This window comes from Solea solea, chromosome 20 (genome assembly GCF_958295425.1).
Source record: "Solea solea chromosome 20, fSolSol10.1, whole genome shotgun sequence".
Lineage (NCBI taxonomy): Eukaryota > Metazoa > Chordata > Actinopteri > Pleuronectiformes > Soleidae > Solea > Solea solea.
In genome coordinates, this window is record NC_081153.1 from 4,241,034 (window position 1) to 4,255,378 (window position 14,345).

The 14,345-nt window shown below is 38.5% G+C and overlaps 1 protein-coding gene across 4 annotated transcripts in view; it reads left to right on the top strand.

The window, feature by feature from the left end:
* The first annotated feature begins 7,543 nt into the window (after positions 1 to 7,543).
* The window catches only part of adcy2b (adenylate cyclase 2b (brain)), a 59,634-nt gene continuing 52,832 nt past the window's right edge, over positions 7,544 to 14,345 (top strand). For all 4 annotated transcript variants that reach the window (XR_009234083.1, XR_009234084.1, XM_058619836.1 and 1 more), the window contains exons 1-3: positions 7,544 to 7,669; positions 10,536 to 10,647; positions 11,235 to 13,014. Coding sequence is in view for 2 of the 4 variants with exons in the window: in XM_058619836.1 (XP_058475819.1) it covers positions 12,751 to 13,014 (264 nt within the window). In the remaining 2 variants the exon portion in view is untranslated. The remainder of the gene's footprint in view (positions 7,670 to 10,535; positions 10,648 to 11,234; positions 13,015 to 14,345) is intronic.

The window sequence follows — 14,345 nt, forward strand, 5'->3', positions numbered from 1 at the left end:
TGACGACAAAGGCTTGAGCAACAGAGAAAAACATCAATATTTCTGCTTTAACTTCATGTTCATCATATTTTCTGCACCCTGAATGACGATAAGAAATTTGGCTTCATTTGGTAAGTTTGGGCCATTTTATTGTATGTTGTTGCTGACTTGGATTGAAAGATTGGATTAGGGGTTGAAGATCATGTATAAAAAAATTGTACACGTAATTCTATTCATCAGCACTAGGTGGTGCACAAGTACTGTTGTTTTGGTTGTGAAGTAAGAGGAGAGGCCCCTCAACCTTACAGTAAGTGTGCATAAACCCCTAAATGAAACATAAGGGGCGTAAACTCATTTTGTGGTGTGTTATGGGTTTTGTTTGATGCCTTATCTGTGTCCTGCCACACGACAGAATCAGTCTATCCAACATGGAATTTAAGCAAACTTCTCAGGCATCTTCACACAAATCCAGAAGAAGAAGAAGAGTGGACAGCAGGAGGTGATAGGAGCGGCAAAGTAAAAGCATTTGAATTGTCCGACAGCAGCCTGATTAAAGGTGAGGTGAAGATGAGTCTCCTCACAGCAGAAAACAGCCCATAATAACCAAACCAAGAAGGGAATCCGTCCATTTTATGTGTTGTCTCGGTGTGTCTGAGCAGTGGCAGCTGAACAATCTGATGAACCCCGGGGCAACGGCCGCTCTTCTGCCAGGCTTTGCAAATGGATTTGAGAGGAAGAAAACAGTCTTTCACTGGTCAGTGAGTAGCTGCTGCACACACATTTGGTTTCATTTTCTCTCCTTTCACAAAGGAGAGTGTGTGTGGGGGGGGGGGGGGGATAAGGACATTTGCCTCTCCAACCATGATCTCCTTTATTGTAAAGTAACAGGAGGATAGGTTTTTTTTTAATGCCGTTGCAGCGGTCGTACCAGGTCGAACTGTAGGATTTATCAGAGGTGGAAAGAGTACTGAAATATTCTATTCAAGTAAAAGTACCACTGTTTTCATTACATTTTACTTAAGTACAAGTAAAAATACTGGTCTAAAAATGAACTCGGAGTAAAAGTTACAGTTACTTTTTTAAACAAGGTTGGGGTTCTTTCTTGTGTCGGAACAAAGGACAAGGGAACACAAATCTCACATGAATTGTTTTTAATTAAAGGCAAACTTTTACAAATTAAAAGTGCTGACAAAATACAATATGTAAACACATAATGCATCAGTCAACATGGGTCAAAGGTCATAAATGTTTTAACTCACTCACTCACTCACTCAGGGACCTTAATTAACGCCAATTCACCTGTCCATCATTCACCTGTCCTCATCATTCATTCACCTGTCCTTCATCATTCACCTGTCCTCATCATACACCTGTCCTCATCATTCATTCACCTGTCCTCATCATTCACCTGTCCTCATCATTCATTCACCTGTCCTCATCATTCATTCACCTGTCCTTCATCATTCACCTGTCCTCATCATAAACCTGTCCTCATCATTCATTCACCTGTCCATCATTCACCTGTCCTCATCATTCATTCACCTGTCCTTCATCATTCACCTGTCCTCATCATTAACAGCCAAAGTTTGTGTTAATTTTTTTAATTTTTTCTTTTTAAACAAATCTTTCTTACTCAGTAACAGGTGTGATTTAAAACGTAGTGAAGTACAGTGCTTTCAACAAAACATACTTAAGTAAAAAAATGTACTTTAAGTACACAAAAAAACATACTGCGGGTAAATGTAATTCATTATTTTCCACCGCTGGTATTTAATGATGTGGACCCCAGAAAGTCTTCAACAATCATCCACTAAATCAACGAGAGGATGTGCAACCAAGCCGTTTCAGAATCCCTGAACAACAGGTGATGAAATGCCATTAAAAGCCTGATGAGTTTGACACGTTTCTCAGTCTCATGTAGTTTGTGTTTCTCTCTACTGAGGAGTTTTGATCACAGGATTGATCACAGACCAGGCTGAGTGCACAGTCTGCTTTTACATTACTGGGTTTTAATTAAAATAAATGACTACATCATTACCTACCTCTTCCCCACCTTGATTACAACTTAACTGGGTCACTTTTGTGTTGGCTTGTGTGAGAACATTTACATGATGGAGCCCACTTTTCACTCCATCCAGCCTGCGATAATTATTGCCGTTTACATCTGGAATCTTTTTTCATTTTTTTTCTTTTGCACAACACGTTATTCAAACCTAGACTATTTTTACGTCTCAGTCTCTCTCTCTCTCTCTCTCTCTCTCTCTCTCTCTCTCTCTCTCTCTCTCTCTACCTCTCTACAAGATATCAAAGCTCAAATTCCATTCTGACCTTTTTTTTTTTCCTCGTGCCTCGTTCCTTGTGCATCAGTGACTCCATGAGACAGGGATTGATCTTCATCTCTGTCGATTTCCCCTATGAGTGACACCGAGGCTCTAATGAGCTGGTTCTACTGTATGAGCTGGTTAAGAGCTCACTGTGAAGCCAGTCTTCTTCGGCAGAAGTATGCACTTAGTATATATGAATCTATACTCCCATTCCTATTACACACAACTCAATTTATAGACATTACTTTATCCCATCACCAAATATTTACATATTTACAGTATTTTATACAACGTTAACGGCTGTTCTTCATCCTTATGTTTATTTAAAATGTGCATTTTGTATCATCTTTTAAACTGATTTATGTTTTTATTAAACTCTGCTTTAATTCTTCTGTTAGAACGTTTTCTATAATTTAACCCCAGAGATTGTAACTCGAGCTGCAACTAACGATTATTTTCTCGATGAATCGAGTAATCGTTTGGTCCCATAAAATGTCAGAAACTGTTGATCAGTGTTTCTCAAACATAGAAAGGATGGTCTTGTTTTGTCCAAAAACCAAAACCTATTCAGTTTTTAATGATTTCTTTCTTACATGGAGCAAAGAAACCAGGAAATATTCACATTTAAGATGCTGAAAAATCAGAAAACTTGTTTTAATTCCGTAAAAACACTCAAACTGATTGGATGGATTGTCAAAATAGTTGACGATTAATAATCGATTCATTGAGTAATTGTTTTTAAAGTTGTCCTGGCACACTGCTTTTTTAAATTGTGTTTCCCCCCCTTGTCTCTCTGGAAACAATGACTTTGTTTTGTTTGGAAGTAAATTACTTCTTGCTTTGAATATTATTTGCGCTGTTTTAAAGATGGCGATTTATCATGAACCAAATCACAAAATCAATAAGAGCAAATTTGTGCATAATATTATAGCGACTCATTTACAGCAATATCTAAAACACCTAATATCATATTGAATTATAGAGCTGTAACTAACAATTATTTTCATAATCGATTCATCTGTCGATTATTTTATTTTATCATAAAATGTTGATCAGTGTTTGTCAAACCTAGAAAGGATGAGGTAGTCCCATGAATGATTTCTTTGTTCTATGGAGCAAAGAAACCAGAATATATTCACATTTAAGAAGCACATTTAAGAAACAATGAAAAATCTTGTTTTAATCATGAAAAAAGCTTCAATCGATTATCAAAATATAGTTGATGATTAACTTAGTAATCGATTCATTCAGTAATTGTTTCAGCTCTAAAGTAAATAATTCTTGCAGAAACATATACACGTAATCAAGTAAATCTGTTTTTTGATTTGTTTGGGGACCCAAAAAAGATCAACTATGCGCCCCATCTGGGGGTCCCAACCCAGTCTTTGGGAACCACTGGTCTTTCTTTGTTTACATTATTAATACTTAGTTTTATATTTCTCTTGTGTTTTTCCAAACAACTTTAAATTAGTTTTGTTTAAATTTAAGGACAATTTCTTTACTTCTTTATTAGCTCGCTGCTGTTGGTCCCTGCAGTGGTTTCTGCGCTTCATAGTTTGCGTGCAGTGTCTCTGACAGCACCGGCGAGGCAGCTCTCCATCTGCTTTGTGTTGCCTCGTCTTCTGTCCTGACGCTGTGCTTCTGCCTGCATGTGGGAGGGTGTTGATGCAGAAATGTGTGTGTGTGATAAGGCCACTCTTCCTCAGTGTGCTCTCATTCTGTCACCGCCCTTCACACTCTGTGTGTGTGTGTGTGTGTGTGTGTGTGTGTGTGTGTGTAGTAGATAGATAGCAGGTGGCCGTCACAACTGCACCTGTTGTTAATATAAGTACAAGCGCTCACATAGAATAGTCTTTTTATAGAATAATGAACACACATAAGATGACATAAAGAGGATGTGTTAAAGCAGGCTTCATAGTATACTGTCTGTCACTAACACTTGCTCATATCCCCTGATGACTTGTGGTTGTTTCCTCCTCCCTCTTGTCTTCCTTTCACAGTCATAATTACACTTCACAAAGATTACACTTCCACAGGGGGACGTTTGTTGCGTGTGTCTGTTACGTTATGGTAGCAAAGAATGGGATTCCCCTACTTTGTGTGACACTCTTCAAACTTTACTAGGAACATTGATTAAACATGAACAAGACGCATAAAGAACACTGCTTTCACGGTTCAAGCTAGAGCTGAAACAATTAATAGATTAATCGATTACTGAATGAATCGACAGCTATTTTGATAATCGATTCATCGGTTTGAAGCTTTTTTCATGATTAAACCAAGTTTTCTGATTCTTAAATGTGAATATTTTCTTCATTTCTTTGCTCTGGATAACAAAGAAATCATGAAAAGTGAATCATTTTGGTTTGTGGACAAAACAAAACATCATAATTTCCAGGTTTGAAGAACACCAATCAACATTTTTTAAGGTTTTCTGATATTTTATGGACCAAACGATTAATCGAGAAAATAATCGACACATTAATCGATTATGAAAAGAATCCTTAGTTGCAGTTCTAGTTCAAGCTGCTTAAGATCCTCAACTTTAGGTTCCCAGTACACTTCATTAAACTTGCCTTAGTTGTTTATGAAAGCAGACCTAATTAGATTATATCACACATGCACCCAAGCAGGGGAGCATATGATATTATGTTGTTGCGACATGGTAAGGACACGATACATCACTGGCAGAGACACAAACACTCCCTCTGGGGCATAAACAGACACAAACACCGTACAGTGCGTTAGTAGAAGTGTCTCTCTAACCAGCAGAGAGCACATTCGATGTGACAATGAGAAGCAAGGATTCAGATTCACACGGGCTTCTGCAGAGGGCAGAAAAGCAGCCTGCGCGACGCAGACTCTCGCACTCGCACAAGAGGAAGTGTGAGCAATGCTGAGTGGCTGTAAAATGCATCACACTCGCATCACATACAGCTCTCAGCTTGTCAGGAGAAGACTGGGTCGTTACGATCTGTGATCCGTCTCACTGCCGTCGTCTTACATTTTTACTAAAACAAATATTTGGGCCTCTGCTCATAAGGCAGGAGGTTACTGATACTGAGAACTTGATCCTCGTGTCCTGATCAACCACTGGAGCAGCTGCCTTGATAAATCCATACTGTCTTTAATGAATAATCTGTGATACGTCAGTGTTTTATTTAAAATTTTTTGCTCAATGTTTTTTCTTGTGTTTCCCGTCATTTTAGATCCTGCACTTAACTCTCTTTACCTGCTGTTCCACAATCATCTCCTCACCTGCAGTCCACACCCTCCCCTACTAACACATAATGTTCCTCTAAAGTTAGTTACAATCGAACCAAAAACTAACATCTAGAGAATGTTCCCTGAGGGTTAGGTAGGAGCCTAATGTTCCTTAAACGTTGAGAGAACCAAAAACTGAAATGTTCTCCTGTAGTTGCCTCTGCACAATGTTCCCGTTAGGATTAGGGTTAGGGTTAGAGAACGTTCTCTAGAGGTTGTATGAAGGTTGTGACAAAGTTACGTTAGGGGGAACATTCTGGGAACCTTTAGAGAGTGTTCTCTAAAGTTTATATGAGGTCTGTGACAAAATAATGTTCTGGGAACCTTTAGAGAATATTCTCTAAAGGTTGTATGAAGGTTGTGACGTTCTGGGAACTGAATGTGCAACGAAAAACTCACGTTAGGGGAACGTTAGGAAAACTTTCCGTGTCAACCACAGGAGAACCTAGGGGGGGAACCTTCAGGGAATGTTCCTGCAACCAAAAGGTAACGTTCTAAGAACATTTTGGGAACCAAAATCTGTTAGCTGGGATCATTGGTCCTTCACCTTGGTTATCTAAATACCTGATCGCTAAGTCTTGGCTAAGGCAGGAAAAAATGTGTTTCTCTATTTGTAGATCAGTACAAAGGTTCTATAAGATATGGACCACCACTCGCTTATTTTCAAAGACCTGATGTCATAATTGACCTTTGTTAGGACCACTGATGCCCTCCCTTGGGGTTCCAACACTTGGTAAAGCCTGCAAACCAAGTGCCCATAATGGAACTATGGTACTGTACATTATAGCAGTTATATTGTTGTTTCGTTTGTTTTTGCATTTGTTTATATTAATGTATTATTTCCTTTATTTATAATTTATTTTTCCCTTTCTGGGAGTGGGTATGTATGTAACTATATTAATATTGTGACCATCTCTGAAGACCATCCTGTACATCTGTCTTTATTTGTTTAAAAACCAATAACCTGATAATCTGGACTATACTAATAACCCTCTCTTGTTAAATGAGTTTGCCTCTTTTTTCCCTGATTGATCCTGAGAATTGATTAAATTCTGCTTGTGTCTTTGTGTCTTGGCTGTGCTGCAGTTTCATGCAGTCTGTGTTGTGAATAACTTTAGCCACACGGCGGATATTTTTGGAGGCAGTCTCTGTTTATTCCTGGCATGATGCAAATAAAGGAAACTCCCTTCAGAATGTGAAACACAGGAAGATGTGCCCTCTCTCTCCCACAGAAGAAGGGGAGCATTATTAACGTTACAGAAAACACATGACGACATTCCTGACACAAGGTATAGTAAACTGAAGTATAAGAAACCTCTGTCAGAGCGTGAAAAACACAGAAATATGTGCCCTCTATAAAATAAACATACATACAGTGAGTCAATATGAGCAAGATAGTGCAGTGTCTTTAGATTGCCTGTTTCATTGTGACCCACAAAAACAGATTTTAATTAAAATGTTCTGTAAGAGTTGTACAATAGGTTATGGCTGTGGGAAGGGTGGTGATACAGATATAGGCATAACATAACAGATTCAGAATGTTATTCATAAAAAGTGTTAAACCTAGAGGAAGTGGCAGGGGAGTTTGATATATGTGTTGATAACTGCTAAAACTGTCAGTATTGCTTTGGTGAAAAAAAAAAGTGAGAGTGATGTTTGCTATATTTGCCACCTATTCTACATATGATGACAGTGGTTCAAAACAAATATGAAATCCCCTTAAGTAAATTTCAAATGTTTACATATATTAGAAATGTATTTATATGCACCGTACATATAGAAATTCAATAAAACAAATTGTTCATTTTAACGTTCTATTATCTAGGTTTACATTCACTATTTTCTAATTGCTCGTTCATACTAATATTACTTTCTACTGTTGTTGTGCAGTTGCGCATCACAGTAAGTGGTTATTTATTAATATTATCATCATTATAATTATTAATGTTTCTGTGTTTACATTATCAGCTTAACAGTCGTCACCCATTGCCACAAAAGTGTGTTCCTCGGGGTCTAGGAGACAAAAATGGACTGGAACTGCACTCAATAGACAGTAAATGAAGAAAGTTGGACAACTGACAAAACACTAACTAAAGACCCAGGTAATTTTCTTGGCAAACTGAAGACGAAAACCGAGGATAATAACTCCACGAGGCTAATAAATTAGCATCAGTTCAATGCTGTGACTGCACGTTAACCCAAGTAGGTAACCTGATTTGTAGGCAGCTAATATCACAGTTGGACATTGCTGTAAATATGTTTACTAAAAGTCTTATATATACACACAACATGGCAACTTATAGGTGTACTGATACTTGGAATTAATAATATTAGCACATGCTTATTATGTGAAGAGGCTACATTATGCTAATGTGATTACAGTATATGCTAGCTAGTGTTAGCATAAAGGTTAGCTGCACTGTGAAGACAAAATATGCATCGTCATAATCAAAACTACAGTTAAAAATATCTGTAATTCAGTTTTTACTGATCGAAATGATGTCATAGATATCTGTAATTCAGTTTTTACAGTAAAATAAATAGGTCACAGATATTCGTAATTCAGTTTTTACTAGTCGGAATGACGTCACTTTTGCCATTCATGTATATGGGGTTTGTCATTATAGAACTAAATTATAGCTATCGCTTCATTCCAGTGTCATTTGTAACTACAACGTCATTATGATAAGTCAAAATCAAAGTTTGATATATCTACAACTTCATTCTGACTATCTGAAATTTAATTCACCAATATCTAAAAAGATGAGGATAATTATAGATATCACAAAATTGAATTATGACTAGTCATGTTGACGCTGTAGATATCTAAAATCAAGTTACAGAAAACCACAACTGAATTGAAGATATATATAATGACAAACCCCATACACATGACTGGCAAAAGTAGTTTGAATCTTACAAGTAAAAACTGAACTGTAGATATCTGTGTTGTAATTTTGACTAAAAACTGAATTGCAGATATCTATAACTATAGTTTTGACTAAGAATGGCGTCGGTAGAGAATATATCCTGTCTAGCCATTCAATGTTAGATAAAAGACCCTATTGAACAGTTACAAAACACAGGTTGTTCCTTATTTGTACAGTACTACTAATGACGATTGCACCATTTGTATGAGGGCCATTAATATCCAGCAGAAAATGGGCACTTTTAATTGGTCATCTAGTGCACTGAGTCCTGTGTATCGTAGCAACAGAGACACAGCGAGATGTAAAGGTTATTTTTTTTAATTTTTTTTTTTTTAAATCAGCATGTGCCCCTAAACTGAGGAAGCGAAATGGAACTCAATCATCATTAATTTGATTGTTTTCCATGACTTGAGCTGTAGCTTGCTTGTAATTCATATAGAGCATAAACTGTGTTTGCATAGGGATTCAAGTAGTGAGATGATCTTTTGTAATTTTTGCCTGGTTAACAACTAAAACTTCAAATAGAGGATTCATTTATTTGTTTATTTATTTGAGGTTAGTTTAAATGTTTCAATGTTTTACCTTTGCTTCTCGACAGCAATGCTTATCCTTATAATGTATCTGTCAGGCGATCAGCGTCTCCACACACTCGACGAGCAGCATTTAGAGCCCATTCACTGGTCTACAACCCACTCTCCACTTGACCTACGTGTCGCGCACAGAAGCTAAGAGCGGATGCTGCTCTTTACTCACCCAGCAACAACATCGTCATGGTTTAAGCCTCTCAGCCTGTGGAAGACACGCTATAGATATGCCCAAACCAATTATACTACTCAAAACCAAAGCCAACGTTGCGGGCACTTAATTGCTAATAGTGGGATATGTGTTCTAAATTTGTTATATTTAAGTATATTTATAGTACTATGACATGTGTATTTTCTCTAAGCAGCTTTAGTTTTCTCATTATTGGAGATTTGCTGTAGATTTGGTAGCCTGAAAAGCTTTACTTTTCAGAGTAGCATCCATCCAATAATAATTGCACATAATATATGTGGATTGGCTGCAGCCATTAATGATTCTTTTTCTCTTATCACACAACACACACACACATTAAGATCAATGTTAAAGTGTTTTTTATTTATAGGTCCAGTTGTTCAGGTGAAACTAGGTATGCAATGTTTTAATTGATAATCCAGTATTAAATTAATCTGCAAAAATTCCACTAATCAGTTTAATCAGTGTGTTTTTTGTAAAAAAAATCTAGTTTATTTGCTCCTCACCATCAGATATTTGGTTTGATGTTTCGAATTTTGCAATTTAGGGGGAAAAACAAGCCATAGTTTACACCCAAGGATCTTTTATTCATTGGGTTTTAATGCACATCTTACTAAAACCTCTGATACATCAATGTATATCGTCTTGTGTAATGGAAGTCTCTTAAAACAGTATATAAAAAGGTTCAAACCCAGGTAGATTGGCAGGTAATACAGAATTGGATTTCTCTGCTGGTTCTGCCCTCTAGTGGTTAAAAAAAGTTTTGCATTGATAGGGCTTTAAAAATAAACAAATACTAAGTTATAAGTTATAAATAGTTAATGATTCGAAAGATGTTACTCATAATTATAAATGTGACCAAAAATTGAAAATGTACATTTGCGAATGCCATTAAATACAATAAATACACCCCAGTGTAAATTATATATGTATATAATATATATATATATATATAATTTAGTGGCCCCAGCTCTCATGTCTGACATATATAGATAGATATATAAGTAGGTGTAGAAATTAGTTGGTTATTTAAGGGTCAATGTGCTGCAGGGCATGATGATGTGGGTATCATTACCGCCGTCATTATCATCATTACAGCAGCCAACTGGATGGCGATTCTCTATGGATTTCTCACCCATGTTCCTTTCACCGCAGCAGTAATTGATTTCCTCGCTGTACACTCTGTGTCTGAAAATTGCAGTAAAATGCTCCTCTTTTTAAACCTCTCTCTCTCTTTTTTATTTATTTATATTCCTTTCTCCAGTCATATGAACACGCAGCAGCCCACAGCCCGTTTGTCCTTTGCACTCTGGGATTTCTGTTTTGTTTTGTGCCAAATCTCACAATCTCTGGGAACAAGAAGCCATGGATCCTGAGTGAGTCCGTTCATGTGTTCAGGGCTCATTGTGCTTTAATGTACTGTACATTGCTATTATTTATTTATTGTATTTCAGGATTTGTGGAACAGGGGAGAGGTGACAGCTGGATTAAAGTAAAGTCTGGTTATTATCTGCTCTCTTTGATTCAAAACAGGGCAACACAGATACTGATACTGTAAAAAAAAGGCATTTGTGTTTTGATTTAAACTGTGACAAACAAACAGCCCCAATCTTTTATCATGATAAATAATTACGGTGACACCTCCACCCACTGCCACCTCTGGTGGGATTAATGGAAGTGTGAAGCACAAGTTGATTGGGAACATTGTTGCATCCCTAATTGATTGCCATGAAACTTTGTACAGACCCCAGAGGATGAAGGATTAATTAACACCACCGTAATTCATATTGTCCTCTGGAGGACTTTAAGTGATCCTCTTAACTTTCCATCCAGCATCATAGTTGTAAATGTCAGCTGAAATGGTAAACATGCTGAGTGTCAGTCTCTATAAATCACCTTTTTTTATTAACCTTATTGTATAGATTAACCCTCTCTCTTTCTCTCTCTCTCTCTTTGGCTATAGCCGACGTGCTGAAAGGAAATTATGTGGATCTGATGCAAGAATGTGGCACGGCCATTTTCACACTTCACAGAGCAGAGCATCACATGTAGCGCGGCAGGAGAGGGAGAGAGCGCCCGCCTCGGCAAGAACAGGAGCTGATGAAAGGGAGCCAAGTGAAAGCTGGGTGGAGAAGAGGAATATTGGGAGTTTGCTTCATCAGATCTTGTTTTTTCACTCCCACTTGAGACACACTCGCACACACACACACACACACACACACACACTCTGAAACTTTCACTCATTACCAGTCTTCCCCCTCCTTCCCCCCTTTTTTTTTGAAGCAGCGATCTCTCTTCCTCCCACACTCACTCTATCTCCTGAGGTTTTTCCTGACTTTGTTTCTTCTTCCTCTTCCTTCCTGTCCTTCTACCTTGTGTGTGTGTGTGTGTGTGTGTGTGTGTGTGTTAGTTATTCTATCTTCTTCTTCTTTTTTTGGATGCTATTTTATTCTCTTTCCCCCTCCTTGCTCTGCTGCTCTTCTTGGTTTAACACAGCTGTTACAACCCTTCTCACTCACTCACTTTGCTCTGCTCTTCACACACACACACACACACACACACACACACACAGAAAAAAACACTTTTTCTCCTCTGCCAACTTCACACTGCCTTTAAAAAAATGATTTCTAAGTCTCTTCAGTTTTTCTTTTTTCGTATCATACACACACACACACACACACTTGAGAGAGAGAGAGATCCTTGAGTCATGTACCAGTTCTCCTCACATTAGCTAACACATCTCACACATCACCATTCACACTTTTCTACTTGTTCTTAATAGGTACAACACACTCACTTTTAAACCCCCCAGGACATTGGTACACACCCTCTCCCTCCCAGTTATTCACATTTTCTCTCTCCCTCAGCTCTCTCTCTCCCTCTCTCCCTCTCCCTCCCTCTCTCTCAGTCCTCATCTGTGCCTCAGCACAGTAGCATGTTGCCTTGTCGCAGCCGCAGCACTGAGCAGAAAGCAGAGACTGTTGGCGCTCGCTCTCTTGCTCTCTCTGTCTGTGTCTGACTGAACAAACACAAGGAGCAAACAAGAAGGACAAGCACGAGGGAGCGAACTGAAGTGTCATCTCTTCTCTTTGGTGTCCAAAAAGAAAAACATCTTCTGGGAGAAGAAGAAAGAGCCAAGAGGAGGAGGAGGAGGAAGAGGAGGAAAAATTGACACTGTCCTTGCTCAGTTTGACACCACAACCAGGAGGAGAAGCAGAGGATGTGAAGGAGACTGGAGGAGCTGAGAAGTTGACTCACTTTCACTCAGCTGTCCATCCATTCCTCCCTCTCGGCTGATCAAACTTTTTTTTAAGAAGGGAGGAAAAAGAGGAGGAGGAGGAGGTGGACTTTTAAAGGTGGGGAGGAAGGGAAGAGAAGAGAAGGTATCTCTCACTCTGGTCCCCCCCTTCTGTGTGCACTTGTTCTGGTCAGTCAAAAAAGAAAAAGCAGGGCCATCCGTCCAGAGGCAGCAGCTACCCATGTGGCAGGAAGCTCTGTGGACCCGCGGACGCTACCTGCTGGAGAAGAGTGATGGAGGTGAGGGTGCAGAGGGGGCTGAGGGGCTCGGGGACGGGTGCCCGGGCTTCCAGAGCGAGGTGTGTGTCGAGGGTGAGAAGCCCCAGGACTGGCTGTACGAGTCCTACTACAGAATGAGCCAGCAGCATCCGCTGATCGTATTCCTGCTGCTGATTGTCATGGGAACCTGCGTCGCACTGCTAGCGGTTTTCTTCGCTTCAGGACTGGTGAGTTTTAGTGTGTGTGTGTGAGGGGGAGACAAACTGTTAAGACTCAACGTTGGTGGGTTTAGACAAAGCAAACTAAATCAGTCCAAACAACAATATAAAAAGGACATTTTAGTGAAGTATATGAAGACATGGTGGATATTTGGGTTGTAAATACATGCAGGATAGTTTATGTTTTTTTTCATTAAATATGCATATATACATTTTTTTGATGGGGGGGTGTATATTTGAAGCCACTTAGTTGTTTAAGACGTGAGAAAGGGCATAAGGACATAAGTTTCACCTTAACCAACTCCTTTTGGACACTATTTTCTCTTACTGGTTTTAAATTCATTCATTCATTCATTCACTCATTTGTTTTAAGGATGTGGGTAAATTAATACTTCCAGGCAGACGGGAGATAAGGTAGATAAAATGAATGCTGAACACCAGTGCAAATAAACAGGAAATGTAATAGATTAATTTTATCAGTGTCAGTTGTTTTGTTTTTGTCTCGCTTTTGTCATCAATTCTGGATTGATGACAAGAGTTGTATAAAAGAACTTGGCTTCAAAGTTGCATATTTCTTTGTCTTTGAGACTTGAGAATTAGTAGTTATTCTTGTGATCATTTTTTGGATTGAATTGGTTGTTGTTTCCCCAACACCATGCGGGAAGAAGACCCCGCCTGCTTCTACCATGTTTCTGTTTGGGTTTAGGTTCTGTTGATATAGTTATTAAAAGTGATGATTAGTTGACCAAATTTTAGCATAAACCAATCCGAGGAAGATTGCGGTGAATATTCTATCACAGGTTGATTTGTTCTTCTTACATAGATTTCAAAGAAAGAAAAGAAGAAAAAGGAAAATACCATGAGAATAGTTTGCCTTTTAGTGGAATTGGCAATGTGTCTCTTCAAAGTCTTTTTGTAGGGATTGTTTTTTTTTTCCACTTAGAGCTATTAAGTATTAAGTGGCGTTCTGTATGCTATTAAGTGGTGTTCAGATCTCGTGTCGTCCACCAATGTTCCTGCCCTGCACACAGGAAGTGATTCATTTTACAATCCATAATAAAGCGAGACGACTGTAAACAGGTTGGAGTTTCACTGAAAAAACAAAGAAGCGTCCGCGACAAGTTTTAGAAGTGCCACACATGAACACTTCCTCACATCGTTGCATCTTTAAACATGAAGATATAATGCGTTAACTAATAAGTGTGGTGATGCAAAGCTGATTTTTACCAGTTACCAGAGCCAAACTTAAATATTTCCACTGTTTCCATTGTGTGTGTACTACGCTATTTCTCAAGCACAAAAAAGAAGAGTGCCACCTATAGATGTGACACATGAACAAT